This window comes from Capsicum annuum, chromosome 3 (assembly GCF_002878395.1).
Source record: "Capsicum annuum cultivar UCD-10X-F1 chromosome 3, UCD10Xv1.1, whole genome shotgun sequence".
Lineage (NCBI taxonomy): Eukaryota > Viridiplantae > Streptophyta > Magnoliopsida > Solanales > Solanaceae > Capsicum > Capsicum annuum.
Genome location: NC_061113.1, coordinates 226,520,816 through 226,538,352, shown reverse-complemented (window position 1 = coordinate 226,538,352; position 17,537 = coordinate 226,520,816). Strand labels below are relative to the sequence as shown.

Here is a 17,537-nt window from a genome sequence, read left to right as displayed (position 1 = left end):
GATTAATTCTTCATGAATATATTCTTAAAACATTCTCGTTCGATTCATTTTTTTGTCATTTTTGACATATTAAGATTGTTTTTGTATTTTACCTTTAATATTAATTATTCTTTCTTCAAATTAATTTCAAATACAATAGTAAACATCATTTAATAAATATATTATAATAAAATAGCTATTTTAATTGACGGGCGAGTAACTAAAAGGGAACGGAGAGAGTATACACTCCACACTTTTTATCACTTTATTTATTTTAAAAGATTCACGTTAACTAAAACTTTTGTCATTTTTCAGTTGAAACTGAAGGGATATATAAACATCAAATATTATTATTATATTATTAATAGTTAGCTTCTCATTTTGCCAACTCTACGTATACTATATAATATGTCGGCATATTGTCGCTTTCCTGTTTTTGCAATGATAAATGATGATGCATAAAGTGTTACGTACAAATGTTGAATGCTGATTAGGGGCGGCTCAACCCTTTAGGAGAAAAGGCGGCCGCCTAAGACCCCAAAATTTGAGGGGTCTATTTTTGTTTAGTAATAATAAATTACAAATTTTAAGAAATATATTAAATACTATTTATAGAAAAAGAAAAATTTTATATAAAAAATAAAATGCAAGACCTCCGTCTGATTTTTGCCTTAAGTCATAAATTTACTTGAGCCGCTCCTGATGCTGATGATACTATTCTATGCTTAATAAAAAAATAAAAAACTAAAAAGTTACTTACATTTGTCTGACAAATTATTTCATGTATGCTAAGACATACTATATGCTTAATTAGAATATCGTTTGGTTATAAATTTTAGTAGTAAATTTAAACAAAAAATTCTTTAAATATTTGTTTGATCATGAAAAATTAATCAAATTTTAAAAGTATAGATCAAATTAATTTTTAATGGATCAAAAAATTAGGCGGATTCTTTTTAATGTATCAAAAAAAATTTAAAAAGAAAATTAATTTTTTTAAAAAATGACGTGACCCTTTAATAAGCTGCCACGTGATAAGGCTGTTTTTAAAAATCGGCTGTTAAAAAGTAATGACATGGATGAGCCAGTTTTGTAACGACGATAACATAAATAAGCCCAACTTTTAACGAATAATATAAATGAGTCATTTGTGATAATTCAATGACATATTTAAACCTTTTTCCTAATTACTATTTCATAACACGTCCTACTTTATAGTATCGTAATATTAAACTGAAGCGTTTCTACAAAATTGAACCGACAAGGAATATAAAATTAAAACACCAAAAATAACGTCTGTTGGTAACGGAAGCAAAGGGCGAAATTTTGCGGGTTTGTTCCCGGGAAAACCCTTTCCACAGTATCCTATTTTGTCTAAGTAAACTTCTCCAATTAGTAGCTGTTAAAGTTCTAAACACGATGCATTTAGTGAGTATCTAAATATTTTAGAAAAAATTGATGTGTTCTATGAGGGGTTTAGATTAACTGTTGAGTTTTGGGTTTCTCTTGAAACAACTGTATATTGATATAGTTGCTGAATTTTTGAGGGTTGGATATATATTGGGGTAGTAGTAGTAGTAGGTTGTGGAGATACTACAAGCAGTATGAGTAATATTTTGAACAGGGAATTAAGTTATTGCAATTCTTGTGAACAAGAGAACAATGGGTATATGTTAGTTGAAGGTAAGTTTGAGGCATTGCGTGTCGAAAAGGTTGCTATTGAAAGTGAGCTTGAGGTGTTGAAGAGAAGGAATCGAGAGTTGGAAGAGCAATTGCGTGGAATAGAGACTAAAGGAAGTAATGAAGAAAACGAGGATGAAGGTGAGATTGTGCGATTGATGATCGAGAATAGTGTACTGGAATGTGAGAAAAAGACTGCTGAACGTGATGTTGAGCATTGGAAATCCAAGTGTAACAAGCTAGAGTTCATAGTGGCGGAATTGGAGAAAAAATTGGTTTCTAAAGAAGGAGATGGAACTTCAACTAAAGTACTATGTGGATTACAAGACACAGAAGCATTACATCAAGTGAAGGGGTTGCAAGAAGTATGTAAAATCACAAAATCTGATGAAATGCAAAATACTGATGGGGAAATCGGCTCTCTACAATCTCAAGGTTCAGGTACAAACGTTTTGTCTAAACAATCCAGGGTCGTTTGATAGCTAGTAAGAAAACACATTATTCATGTATTAATTTTTGTATAAGTTATACAGTATTTGGTAGCTAGTTAGGAATTAAGTTCTTCATGTATCTAATTAATAATACAACATTTGGTTTGCAAGTTAGAAACCCTCAAAACTTATACATGTATAAGTTGTGAGGGAACTGATGTATTATCTTATGCGGAGTAGAAGATGGAATAACTACTACTCATATAACTAATATCTACATTACTAATACCTGCATAATTTTGACCAGCTATCAAGCAACCGCTTAGTGTTGAGAAGTTGCAGAAATCATTTAAGAGTTGGAAGTTTTAAGTAGATGTTTTGCTTTAGAAGATTGGGATGTATAATGTAAACCTTTTTAAGTTAACTCATTACTTATTGCTTTTGATGGACAGGGAAATCTTTAGCAAAAACTCCAAGCGTGCAAGCCAAGCTTGTGGGAAGAAACAAAGCTTTACTATCTGAAAGTGGCAATGCCTGTGTCAACCAAGTGAGGAAGCGATTGACATTTGAAGAAGAAAGGGGGTCTAACAAGAGGATGGCTCCTTCTACACCAGCTGGTGTAAGACCTGCAAAAGTTGTTGTTATTGACATAGCTGAAAGTGATGATGAAAGAACTATTGTCCCCCTCTGTACGCCTCCCATTGCAGGAATTGTTCGTACTGTACCTTACTGTGGATCTGGGAATACCTTGTCCAATATTGAATTGCCTTCAGAGAACAATTCAAAGATGATTGACATTGAGCAAGGTGAAGACGATGACATGGTTTGCCATAATGAGGAGGCTTTATATGTTCCAACTCCAAAAAGAAGAAGAGCTTCAAACATCATTGCTAGTGATACTGACACCGACAATGATGATAAAGTTCCAATCTGCATGCTCGAAACTAGGCATCTTCGTGAAAAAGGTTCCGATGATCATCCCAGAGGCCGCTCAATTCAAACTGGTGACTCTGAGGATGAAGTCAGGAAATTGTCTCGTAGGCGGCGCCTAGTGAAACTATGTCAATTTGAAGGGGAAGGTGGCGGCGGCAATGACATAGAAGAAGAAGTGTCAGACAGTGAAGGAGAAAGCTTAGGTGGGTTTATAGTTAATAGCTCTGACATCTCAGATGATGATGACATCTCTAATTCTGACAGTGCATTGCAAAGTAATTCTTCTGTAGCTGAAGATTCGATAACTGATTCAGAGTATATATCAGAGAGTGATTCAGATTATGGTGAGTTAATGTCGAGAATTCGGAGGAACAAAAGTGATAAATTAGAGTGGGAGTTTGAGGGAGACATGCTTGCTGCCTTTGGTAAGGATCCTGAATTATGTATGAAGGCTGTTTGTGTTTTGTATAGGCAGCAAACAGAGGAGGAGAAATGTAGTAAAGAAACAATATTTCACAACCAAAGAGGTTTTAGCCAGTGCGATGCGTTCAGGTATGTACTTGAATGAGATGCAAATACTACATGATCTATCGTTATTATTTGAAGCTTGCGAAAAAAATGGAAAAACAAGCGCATTACGGTCCTTATATGGGGTTGGTATGGTGAACAGAACACCCATATTTAGCTCTACATGGCTAGTTCTGATATCTCCATTAAGGCATTAACTCTTTGGTTTTGGCAACTTTACCAAGCTCATAGCCTACATAAGATAAAAACTCATTGTTAAAAATGTGCCGGCATCAAAGAATTTGTCAATGGTAGTAAGTTTCCATCTCTTACAATTTTTTCTATAACCACAATATTTGGGCCAGCTCGACTAATTCCACGATGTACCAGTTACCTCCCACGATCATAGTTGCCGAGTACAATTTGAATGCATTATTTGTTTGGGATACTTAAGTTAAAAAAGAACAAAACTTATTATAGAATTTGAGAATTAATAATCTCCTCCTCAAAAATCGAGTTGTTAAGCATGATACATATTGGTTGTAATTCCTTGATATCCCTAGGTAGTGGGCTGCATTTTGAATGACCCATTAATCTATGATATGGATACATCTCATTGTTATGGATGTAGGCGTTGGCTATCGAACTCCCATTTACATTTGTTCATACTCATTAATCTCTTCAAACATAGTGAATAAGCATAGAGCATAGACTTAAGAATACAACAAGAGCGACAAAGAACCAGTTTGGACTGATTGAAATTTATCGCAAATGAAATAATATACACACATGGTGTTCATTGACCTAGAGAAATCAATCTTTGATGGATGATGGAGAAAAAATGAATTCATATTAAATATATATAAATGTCGGAAAGGAAATATATGGAGGAGGAGTCACTAGTGCGAGAATAATAGTAGTAGATACAAAGGAGTTTCCTATACAACGGGTCTACACCAGGGATCAGCATTGAGTCTCTACTTGTTTACCCTAGTTATGGATGAGCTAACCAACAAGATACAAGATTAGGTCCTATGGTGTGTACTATTCGCCTAACAATATTGTTGATTGATGAAACTGACGGGAGTGTCTAACAAAAGCTTACACTATGCAGAAGCACATTAGAAGAGTAAGAGTTTTAGGACAAGTAGAAGTTCATCCATTGCAAGTTTAGTCCACATGAGAAGAGCGAACTTAAGGTAAGACTAGATGGGACCGCTCTCCCAAAATGTAAGAAATTTAGATATCTAGGCTTGTTCAGGATAATGGATGGATAGATGGAGATGTTACTAATAATAGAAGGCGAAATGATATCTGGAAGATATGTGATAGAAGGATACCTATTAAAGTCAAAGGCCAACTGTACAAAACAATTATAAAATCAATTATGTTATATGGTAGTGAATGTTGGACCGTTGAAGTCTAATATATCCACAAGATGAGTGTTGCAAGGATACAGATGCCAAGATAGATGTGCAGTCATTCACGATTAGATAAGATTAAAATGTTTACATTCATCAGAAGGTACAAGTAGCACACATTTAGGATTAAATGAGATAAGATCGTTTGAGATGGTTCGGTTATGCCTTGCGCCAACCTACAAATACACCGATTAGGTTAGACTATGGTGACTAAAATTGTTAAAAGGGGGTGGGGTAGACCTAAAATTACATGGACGGAAGTTGTCTCAAAAGATCTACAATTTCTCGAAATCAATGCAGATTTAGCTAAAGATATGGGACAATGGAGGAAAAAAATCCATATGAGTGAGATCTACTAGATGTGATTAGGTTGTATAGCCTGTTTGGCCATGCTTTCAAGATTTGCTTACTTGAAAAAGTGCTTTTTGTTAGAAGTGCTTGTCAAAAAAAGTACTTTTGTTGGTACCTGTTCTAGCCTTGGTGGACAGAGTTACCTATCCTGTTGGTGGTGGGAGGTGGGAGGTGGAAGGTATCTCGTGGAATTAGTCGAGGTGCGTGCAAGCTGACCCAGACAGCACGGTTATTAAGAAAAAGGTACTTTTGAACAGTAGCAATTTGTATTTGGCTAATTAATTTGGAAAAATGCTTTTGCCAATATATAGCAGTACTTTGTACTTGGACAATATTTCGAAAGTGTTTAGGGGGAAAAATTATTTTTTTAGCTTCTGACAAGTAGCTTCTACTACTACTCGAAAGTGTTTTTTCCTAAAAGTTTCGGCAAACACCTCAATTTTCTAAAATAAGATTGTTTTTTTTGAAAAAAGAAGCACTTTTGGCTTTCAGGAAGCTTGGCCAAACAAGTTGTTAGTCTTGTTAGAGGGACTTCTAATATTATTATTATTGCATTTATTTACATATATTTAACTTATTTTCACTTTATTTATATTTGTGAGATGATGGCATTCATATAGCCGGCCCTAACTTGTTTGGGACTAAGATATAGTAAGTTGTAGTAGTAGATTTTACTATTTTCTAAATTTGCAAGAAAATCAGAAATCCAAAGTGTAGGTCCTTGAACTATGGGGAACAAGTGAACTAAGGGTCAAGAAGAGCACTTGCACTATTGAAGGCCTTAAGATTGTGATCCTTGGCTTTCTGACCAATTATAAGTAGCAAATTTGAAGACCTGAAGACTGTCCAAGAGAAAAGCCTTGATCTTTGCATTCTCAAAAGGATGTTAAGTTAGATCATGAGGTCATGTAGTTAATAGCTTAACAACATATTTGGACTCTGAAACTTTGGTATAGGATAGGCCTGTGAAGTCGAACTGCAGATAAATTTGACTACTTTGAGGACTACCTATGACCTTGACTATGTCGATGTAAAGTAGTCCAGTGAGTCTCACCGAAGCCCAAAGCAATCTATATGCTATGATTGGGACTGCAAGACTGATACAGCCTTTTCAAAGATGGCATGATTATTTCTGATGGAATGAATTAGATATCATGAAGAGATTAATGGCTGTATATTTACCACTTGGTTTAACCTTTCATTATGTATGACTACGAGAACGTCAATGCTGATGGTGCTAAGGAGCTTATGGCTCATTTGGTGAAGCTGCAATCTTCCATAGATGAAGTTAACAAGTAATCTATCCTTTAGTTTCAAGTTTCTCTCTGGAATACCCAATGTTTCTAAAGCATGACTTATGCAATTTTTCACTCATTATATTTTTCTATTTCTTTATCTTTATATTTTTATGATGTCCATCCTTTGTATGAGAAATTCCAGAAAAAAGCTAGCTTAAAAACGGGGTAGTAGGTCTTCCTTCGATTGTAATTATAATGACATGAGATTTTAGACTGGACCTGTGTACCCAATGACACTTGGAGCCGTTATGGATAGCATGTAAGAGCTGCAGCTGTACTATAATGTATTTGTGGGTGTGTGGGTTTACTAGGAAAGATAGGATTAGAAATGAGGTTATTTGAGATAAGGTGGGAGTGGCATTGGTGGAAGTCAAGATGCGGGAAGCAAGGTTGAGATGGTTCGAGCATGTGATGAGGAGGTGCACGGATGCCCAAGTGCGGAGGTGTGAGAGGTTGACTAGGGATGGATTCGGGCAAGGTAGAGGTAGATCGAAGAAATATTGGAGGGAGGTGATTCAGCTTGACTTGGAGCTACTTCAGATTACTTAGGACATGACCTAAGATAGGAAGGAGTGGAGGAGGCGAATTAGGGTAGAAGGTTAGTAGGATGGAGTAGGTAGGAGGACTTTGTTTTGTTATATGTGCTATAGCAGTCATGCTAGTCTTGTTTTGAGGTCTGTTATCATTTGTCGTATTACTTGGTGATAGTCTTGTGTATGTTATTATTTGGTATTTTAATACCTATTGTTTCTTGCTCATTTACTAGTTCTTTTATAGTCTGTTTTTGTCTTGAGCCGGGGGTCTATCGAAAACAACCTCTCTATCTAACCTCTGAGGTAGTGTTATGGACTGCGTACACTTACCCTCTCCAAACCTCACTTTGGGGGAATATACTAGGTATGTTGTAAGTTGTTGTTTAACATTTTTGATAAGAGGGAGAAAAGAAACATGTAAATTTCAAAAGGTTTGCTCGGGCTTCTGCCAAAAGAGTTTAAAGAGGATAAGAGAAGGAAATTATTGCTGGGGATAATTGTCTATCATTAGGTAGGGAAAACATGGGGTGGTGTTTTCTATTCTAAGGATGATTGAAAAGACTGCAAATCTATAGGTATGAAACTCGCTAATATTACACATTCGTTTAAAGCATCTAAAAGTTACGCCTTTGACCAGAAAGGCATTTGCCGTTGTCCGGTTTTTGTGCTTCTATCAATTACGTTAAATTTTCTTTGTATGTTTGGGTGCTGATTTCATTAATTTACTGCCACATTACAGGGGAAGCACCTTGGCTGAATTTCTTACTGATGGAGATCGGCAAGGTGATATGATGAAGTCCGTGAAGGAATTGCAAGCTTATGACCCCAGGGGTATTGAAGTGTGCATAGCTTTGGCGACAAGATACTCTAAGCAGCTATTTTCTATTTACAAAAACAAAGAGGATCCTTTTTTCTCAGCTCCTTGACACAGTGTATGCTTTGTTTCCTCGCCCGACATGATGGTCCCAAATCAGTCTTCCTGACCTTGATGTAGATATGACTTATGACATCTTATCTTGTATAGTATGTTCTTCTGGTATATGCAGCAAAAATTTTAGGTGTTTTTGCTATCAAGAAATGACAACTACTACAACTATTACACTTCAACCCCGAACAAGTTTGGGTCGGTTACCTGGACTGACCATGTCACCGATTTAAGCTTGTCTCGACCAATGTAATGCTATGCTATAAAGAAATTGAGATTCAAAAACTTTCTACCTTATAAAATGATTCCAAAAAAATTTTCTAGCATCCTTTTTTGTGTGTGGATGCAACAGTGATGTCGAGGGCATCATCCTTTTAGGATGAAAATGAAAGATGCGTTGAAATACGGCACTTGCCTCTGTTGGATGTGATTAAATGCTGGTGGTATTAGAAGGATTAGAAAAGTGTATTAATGAGTTGTTAGTTAGTTATGAAGAGCTAAGAGTTAGTTAGAATCTGCACACGTAAGGCATGTGACTATCTAAAAGGTTAGTGAAAGCTTCTATATAAGGAGTGAAGATGCTTTGTAATCAATATAGAAAAGGATGGTATGAAATAATTCTCTCTCTAGTTTCCTACTCTCCAATTCTCTCTGCATTGTTAGTAAAATCTGCAAGGAAGTTGACATGGTATCAGAGTCCTAGGTTTAGGTCCAAAGCTGAGTAAAGGAAGCTGATAGGAAGGCCATTGAAGAAATCTCAGTGCTGTGATAATGACGGAAACACTAAATACAGGTGTTGCGAGCCAACACAAATAGACAACAACGATCCCCTACATTTGGGGAATTCTGCTGTTCCAGGTGCTGCTTTGATTCCAATAAAACTTCTAGGACCTGAAAACTATGGATTATGGAGTCGCTCTATGAGATTAGCTCTTTTAGTAAAGAATAAACTAGGGTTTCTGGACAGAACTTGTGTAAAAAACTCTTATAAAGGAAATCTAGAGGCACAATGGGAGAGGTGTGATGCTGTGGTTTTATCATGGATCAGTGCAACAGTAGCTCCCGAGTTGGTGACAAGCATCATGTATGCTTCAAATTCACGAAAATTTTTGAATGATTTCAAGGAAAGGTTTGATGAATCAAACTTGACCAGAATTTTTCATCTATGGAAGGAGATATGCTCACTCACACAAGGTACAGATTCAGTAACTACCTATTATTCTAAATTGAGAGACTTATGGGCTGAATTAGATGTTATGGTACCATCACTGGGTGTGAATGTGAAGAAACAAAGCTTTTTATCGAACACATGATGCAGTTACGTTTACTGCAATTCTTTGTTGGATTGAATGAAAGTTCTGCTCAAGTGAGAAGTGTTATCTTGCTTAAAACACCTATACCTAGAGTGAATCAGGCGTATGCAATAGTAAATCAAGAAGAAAACTAAAAGAAATCGGGAATGACAGATTCTGGGAAGGAGGCTTTAACCTTGGTTGCTGGAAGAAATCAAGGTTTCCAGAAGAATCAACACTATGGTTTACAGAAGAATCAACGCTATCAAGGATATCAAGGAAGTGATCGAGACGAGAAGTGTATGCACTGTGGGTGCAAAGGGCACTTGTCCATAAACTGTTATTGTTTAAAAGTTATCCTCCAGATTTTAAGAGTAAAAAAGGTGAAAAGATTTCGAATGAACAAGGAAACAATGCTGGAACATATGTAACAATCGAAATGACCAAGGAAATGGATCCAATAGATTCTATCGGCAAAATTCACCAAAAGATGGACATGATGGAGGTCAAAAGTCTTATGCACATGCTTCAATATTTGAAATTGGAAGCAACTCAAACCAACAACTTCAAGGAACGCATTTCTCAGAAGAGCAATATGGGAAGATTCTGGACATGTTGGATAAGGAGTCAGCAGCAAATGTAAGTCCAACATGGCAGGTATGACTTCATTACAACCAAGCATTACAAAATATGAATAGATCATTGACTCCGGTGCTTCACATCACATCACATATTGTAGAAAAGCATTAACTAATCATAAAGCAGTAAAGGACTCAAATTGTAATACGGTGGAGGTACCAACAGGAGCCAAAATACAGATAGAGAGAACAGGATCTACAAAGATTTTAGGAAACATTACTATGGTGGAGGTACCAACAGGAGCCAAAATACAAATAGAGAGAACAGGATCTGCAAAGATTTTAGGAAACATTACCCTGAAGGAAGTTCTCCACGTGCCAGATTTCAAATTCAACCTACTATCTGTGTCTAAGTTGACAAAGACACTCAATTGTTGTGTGTCTTTCTACCCTGACTTGTGTGTATTGCAGGAACTCTTCAATAGGAAGGTGATTGGGATTGGTAAAGAGTCTAGTGGCCTCTATATCTTGAAGAATAAATTTTTAGTTGTAGCTGGGACAATGTTGAAGAACAAGGAGGATTCAAGGTTATGGCATCTTCGCTTAGGACATACTTCACTGAATACTATGAAACATATTCCATCACTGGAGAATAAAGTGGAGGATGATGTTCAAGAAGATTGTATGATATGCCCTTTGGCAAAACAGTGCAGGTTAAAGTTTCCAGTTAGCATGACTAAATCTAGTAGAGTTTTGGAACTTCTTCACCTAGATGTATGGGGTCCTCACAAACATCCTACTCATGACAGAAAACATTATTTTGTAACCATAGTTGATGATTTCAGTAGATATACTTGGGTTTGTTTGTTACAGTCTAAAGTAGTAGTTGTGGTGGTGATGAAAGATTTCATTTCTATGATGTATAACCAGTTTAATACTACAATAAAGGTGTTGAGATCTGACAATGGGTCTGAGTTTTTCAATAACCAGTTTGCAAAACTTTTAAGTGAAAATGGCATCATTCATCAAAGTAGTTGTCCTTACACACCCCAACAACATGAGGTGGTAGAAAGGAATCATTAATATATACTTGAAATGCGTAGAGCATTGAAGATCCAATCCAAGGTACCAGCTAAATTTTGGGGTGAATGCATTAAAACTGTTGTTTATTGGATAAACAGAGTTCCCAGTGTCATATTAAACAATAAATCTCCATTTGAGTTGTTACATGGGAAACTGCCAATCCTAGATCATCTCAGGGTATTTGGTTATTTATGTTTTGCCATTGTCTTGCCTAAAGGAACAAAGTTTGAGGCTAGAGCAAACACAGCAGTGTTGGTTGGTTATTCTAATACGTAGAAGGGATACAAATTGTTTGATTTGGAGTACAAAAATTTCTTTGTAAGTAGAGATGTAGCATTCAGAGAACACATCTTCCCTTTTAAGGATGCATACAAAGAAGAAGCTGCACCTGTTTTGTGTCCAGTTGGTCCTGGTCCTCTAACAGAAGATTTAGTTGAAGTTGATTCTTCCTCACCGAGTTTTGGTCCATCATCATTGGATACCATGGACCATGTTGCTCCTGTAGATGTCATTCCTACAAGCTCTGAGTCCTGTAATGATTCAACACCAGCTCCACTTGTGAGAAAATCTGGGAGAACTGTTAAACCTCCTATCTGGATCAAAGACTATGTGGTTCCTTCCAAGTCCAGTCTTTACTCTATCACAGATCATGTATCATATGATCATTTTTCCCCATCATACCAGTCTTATATCAGTGCTTTTTCAGCTACACTTGAACCACAATCTTATCAAGAAGATTCAAGAGATGACAAATGGATACATGATATGAATCAGGAAATACAAGCTCTGGAAGATAATCACACTTGGGAAATAGTGGATCTTTTATTGGGCAAGAAGCCTATTGGTTCTAAGTGGGTCTATAAGATCAAATACAAGGCATCGGGTGAAGAAGAAAGATATAAATCAAGGTTGGTAGCCAAGGGTTACAACCAGAAGGAGGGATTAGATTATCATGATACTTTCTCTCCGGTGGCTAAGATGGTCACTGTGAGAACTGTGATCAGTATAGCAGCTTCTCAAGGCCGAAAAATGTTACAAATGGATCAATAATGTTTTCTTGCAAGGTGACCTTTATGAAGCGGTTTACATGTTCCTACCTCTTGGTTTTGCTGTTCAGGGGGAGAATAAGGTGTGCAAGCTACTTAAGTCTCTTTATGGACTTAAGCAAGCTTCCAAACAATGGAACATCAAACTCACCAAGGCATTGTTGAGTGTTGGATATAGCCAAAATGCTCATGATCATTCACTGTTTATTTTGAAGAAAGATGCAGCTATGGTGATCATTTTGGTTTATGTAGATGATCCCTTGATCACTGGAAATGATGAGGCCATGATTCAAGGAGCCAAAGAAACTCGACAACAACATTTTAAAATGAAGGATTTGGGAGATTTGAGGTATTTCCTGGGAATTGAAATATTGAGGTCCAAAGAAGGAATTTTGTTTAGTCAAAGAAATATACTTTGAAGTTGATATCTAATACTGGGCTTAGTGGTGCTAAGACAGTAAGCACTCCTTTAGAGTTCAACACCAAATTAACTTCTACAGAATATGATCAACAACTTGGAGTTACTGATGATCCTGAGCTAGAGGATGTAACAAGATATCAACTTGTTGGAAAATTATTGTATTTAACTACTACAAGACCTGATATATATTTTGGAGTACAGGTCTTAAGCCAGTTTATGCAACATCCTAAAGTGTCGCACTGGAAAGCTGCTTTGAGGATGGTTAGATATCTAAAGAAGTCACCTGGCTTAGGGATCATGTTCACAAGAGGTAACATCTCAAAGGTGACAGCTTAATGTGATGTAGATTGGGCTGCTTGCCCAAATACAAGAAGATCCGTCACTGGATATGCTATAAAGCTGGGAGAGTCTTTGGTGTCTTGAAAGTCTAAGAAACAACAGACAATCAACAGAAGTTCAGCTGAATCAGAGTACGGGAGCATGGCAGCAGTAGTTGCAGAGCTCATATGGCTAACTGGCTTGCTACAAGATCTTGGAATAGAAGTGGAGAGGCCTATAACAGTGTACAACAGCTATACAAATAGCTGAAAATCCAATTTTTCATGAGAGGACAAAGCACATAGAAATTAATTGCCATTTTATAAGAGAAAAGGTGAAAGCAGGGATGATCAAACCTACTTATGTACACACTGGAATGCAGCTTGCAGATATCCTAACTAAAGGCTTGGGAACAAAACAACATCAATTACTGCTTACCAAGTTGGGAGTGTTAGATGCATACCACTCTACAACTTGAGGGGGAGTGATAAAATGCTGATGGTATTAGCAGGATTAGAAAAATGTATTAATGAGTTGTTGGTTAGTTATGAACAACTAAGAGTTAGTTAGAATCTGCACACGCAAGGCATGTGACTATCTAGAAGGTTAGTGGAAGCTTCTATATAAGGAGTGAAGATGCTTTGTAACCAATATAGAAAAGGATGATATGAAATAATTCTCTCTCTAGTTTCCTACTCTCCAATTCTCTCTGCATTGTTAGTAAAATCTGCAAGGAAGTTCACAGGATGTTCATTTGAGGAGTATGCTTGCTAGCATAATCATTTGCATGTTATTAGACCATTAAGGTATATATATCTTGGAAGATAGATATGTGGTTATTGATGGTTGAATTCTAATTAGAATGTTTAGTATTGTGATGTATGCCTATATTCCTGCATTGTTTCTCTAACTATAGCCAGGTCCATGCCTTTTATTTGCGCGAGGAAGAGGCATCCTTTTATCACCCTAACTTATTCAGAACTGAGGCATAGTAGTAGTTGTTGTTGTAGTAGATTTTACTCTATTTAAAATCCACAAGCAATTCAGAAATCCAAACTGTAGGTCCTTGAACTGTGAGGAACAAATGAACTAAGGCTCAAGAAGAGCATTTTTGCAGTATTTAAGGCTTTAAGATAGTGATCCTTGGCTTTCCGACCACTTATTAAGTAGCAAATTTGAAGATCTGAAGACAATCCAAGAGAAAGGACTTGATCTTTGCATTCTCAAAATGATGTTGAGTTGGGGCATGAGGTTATCTTGTTAAGCTTTGGACTCTGTAACTTTAGTATAGGATAGGCTTGTGAAGTCAACTACTGATAAATTTGACTATGTCGAGGACCACCTATAAACTTGACTATGCCGATATAAAGTAGTCCAGTGAGTCTCTCATAAGAACAAAAACAATCAATCAGCTATGATAGAGCCTTGTCTAAGATGGCATGGTTATTTCTGATGTCATGAAACGTTTTATTATGTATTTCCTTACCACTTGTTTTGACATTTCTGATAAAGAGAGAGAAAAGAAACATGTAATTTTAAAAGGTTTGCTTGTCTTCTTCCAAAAAAGGTCAAAGTGGATAAGAGAAGGAAATTATTGTCGGGACAAATTGTCTTACATTAGGCCAGTGAAAAGGATGGCTGCAAATCTGGAAATATGAAACTCTCCAAAATTAAACATAGCATCTAAAAGTTATGCCTTTGACCAGAAAGGCATTTGCCGTTGTCCGATTTTTATGCTTCTATCAATTGCGTTAAATTTTCTTTGTATGTTTGGGTGCTGATTTCATTAATTTACACTGCCACATTACAGGGGAAGCACCCTGGCTGAATTTATTACTGATGGAGATCCACGAGGTGATATGGTGAAGTCCGTGAAGGAATTGCAAGCTTATGGTGCCAGGGGCATTTTAAGTGTGCATAACTTTGACGACACTTTGAGACTTGCTATTTACAAAATCAAAGAGGATCCGGTTCTAAGTAATAAAAGTGAATTGAAAATGGAAGGACTTTCACTTTGATAAAAGTGTTCTCCCACGTGAGAGAAAGGAATATTTTTATGCTTAAATTAAAAAGCATTCAGCCTCTCAGCGCCGGTGTCGCTCGACTTTGGATTTGGCAAATAGTTGAGGGATAATCTTTTTGAAAAAAAATTATTTGAAACTTGAGAATTAGTGATATTTTAATTCAAAAAATTCGATAAGAACTTTCTCCACTTGTAGACGCACCCAAGCATGTGTGGACGCATGTCACAACACACCTCGAAGGGACGCAATCCTTCAAGACACTGTTTTAAAATAGAAATGCGGCCATATACACGGACGCAAATGGTGTCCGCAGGTGGGTCGAACGTTTCTAATTTTTTACAAGGTGAGACCTGCGGGCGCAAGTGGGATCTGCAGGTCGATGACGATTCAAAACAGTGTGTTTTTTCAAGAACTATTGCTTCTTTTCTGAAGCACCGTCTTTTGACAATAAATATTCAATTTTTTTCTCAGATAAAGGCACGAAATTTTAAAGTGAAAACACTCCTCTTTCTTGAGAAACTTCAAGTGTGATGTATGAATCGTTGAGTACGTTCGTTGTTCGACAGAGTTTGAGGTACCATTATTCAGTCGAAGTTATTCATTTTATCCTGAGAGCATATATTCCATAATCTTGATACTTGAGGGAAATAATTTCCTTAAGGACACACTGTGAGTTCGATGGACTCGAATCTTTCAATCTTCATCTCTTTCTAAACGTTTGGTTTTGCTCTTTTCAAAAAGTAGTTTGGTCTTGTGTTGATGCTCACAAGTTGGGTTGAACTTATTGTTGAAGTTCAAAATTGTGAATACAGAGTTACAACATCATTTTACTGTTCACGTGTTAGTTCGAACACGTGTTTGAAGTTATTGTTGAAAAATACAGATTTTACTAAACTCGAAAAACAATACTTTTTTCTCAGCTTCTTGACATAATCGTTTGGTTTGTTTCCTTGATAGTAACGTAGAGCGAAAGTACCTCCAAAAGATTCTACCTTTTCTTGTGCGGTCAAATCTACAGGGCTATCACCTTTTTTAGCTAGATCTTTCGATATTTTCTCAATTGCAATTCACTGCACCCACTCCTTTACCCGACGTGATGGTCCAAAATCAGTCTTCCTAACCTTGATGTAGATATGACTTATGACATCTTATCTTGTATAGTTTGTTCTTCCGGTATATATACAAGCTAAATTTTAGATGCTTTTGCTATCAAAAATTAAATAACTATTTACTAATTATTATGCCTCTACTCAAACAAGTTAGAGTCGATTACATGATTCGTCGTTGACTATGTTGCCGACTTAAGCTAGTCTCAACCAATATAATTCAATGCTATCAAGAATGTAAGATTCAAAAATTTCTCCTAGCGTCTTTTTTGTCTATTTTGTGTGGATGGGTTGGGGGTTCGGGGTGGGGGGGTGGGGGGGAGCGAGGGAGATGCAGTGGTATTCTGGAGGGCAGTAGCCTTCTAGGCAACTGCCTCTATTAAAAAGTTATCCTTGCTAATATAACCTTTTGCATCTTATTAGATCATTAAGATTTAAGATAGATATCTTTTTAATATAGGAGAAATTATAGAATAATACATTTATAAAGAATTATATTACATTTCATGGCCAAAATCAAATTAGGCCCAAATCTGCATTGGTTATATAGGAAAAAAGGTCTTTTCCTTCAAAATAAAACCTTCTTCTTGCCGATTTTCAACTCCAAAATCTCATAAAAAAAAACTCATACTCCTTATTCACCTTGAAATGCATACGATGCAACTCAAAAATTTTGTTTACATAAGCAATTGGTGAAAAAATTCAACATTGTTGTCATTCAAACTTCAATTTTGAATTCTCGTAAATAAGTTTCATTTTGAGTGTGTATCGTTATAAAAGATCGGTTATTTATTGAGGTATTTTTGAATGTATTTAATGCTTGAATCGAGGAAGAAGACGAAGTCTGTGTTTCGATGCAATAGTGTTTATATTTGTATATTGTATTGTATATATTTGTATACTGTATTATTATATATCGTTGTATATACAATATAGTTTTTTTGTTTCAGTGATTTTCTTCTTTCTCTCCTTTTTTTATACACTTATGTAATGTAGATACATTATTTAAATATTATATATACATATTTATATATTTGTATAATTATTTATATTATTGTCTGATTATATATATACACCTAATATACAAGATTATGCAAAATTATAAGAGGTTTATATATACTCATATACAATATTATATAAATATTATACAAAAATAAAATTGACTCTGTCTTCTTCCTTGATTCAAAAAGAATTTAATCTCATCTGCTAATAATAGTATTAACCATGACATAAGAAAGTTTGTCCAAATCATTTCTTGCTAATAAAAGTACTCATATACAATTTGATACAAAAAAAAAAAAAAAAGAAACTTTACCTTCTTACTTGATTCAAAAAGAATTTAACTTTATCTGCTAACAGTAATATGAAGGGAAAATACTCAAAATAATATCCGAACTTTGCCTAAATTTTCAGTTGAGCATATTGAACTTTGTAGGGATCCTGTTACCCACCTAGACTTTTTAAAGTGGAATAATTACCCCCTTCTCCCCCCCCCCCCCCCCCCCCCCCCCCCCCCCCCCCGCCGCCTCAAAATGTTATATCCAGTTTTGACGATCGGAGGTGTAATACACGTGCTCTTTCTTCTCCATTTTCATCATTTTCACTATTACA

The 17,537-nt window shown here is 36.0% G+C and overlaps 1 protein-coding gene across 1 annotated transcript; it reads left to right on the top strand.

The window, feature by feature from the left end:
- Window positions 1–1,219: 1,219 nt before the first annotated feature.
- Window positions 1,220–8,384, top strand: LOC107863157. The gene is made up of 3 exons (XM_016708962.2): window positions 1,220–2,100; window positions 2,543–3,575; window positions 7,873–8,384. Exons 1-3 carry the CDS (start codon window positions 1,584–1,586, stop codon window positions 8,057–8,059), a joined length of 1,737 nt encoding a protein of 578 aa, XP_016564448.1. The 5' UTR covers window positions 1,220–1,583; the 3' UTR covers window positions 8,060–8,384.
- Window positions 8,385–17,537: the final 9,153 nt, after the last annotated feature.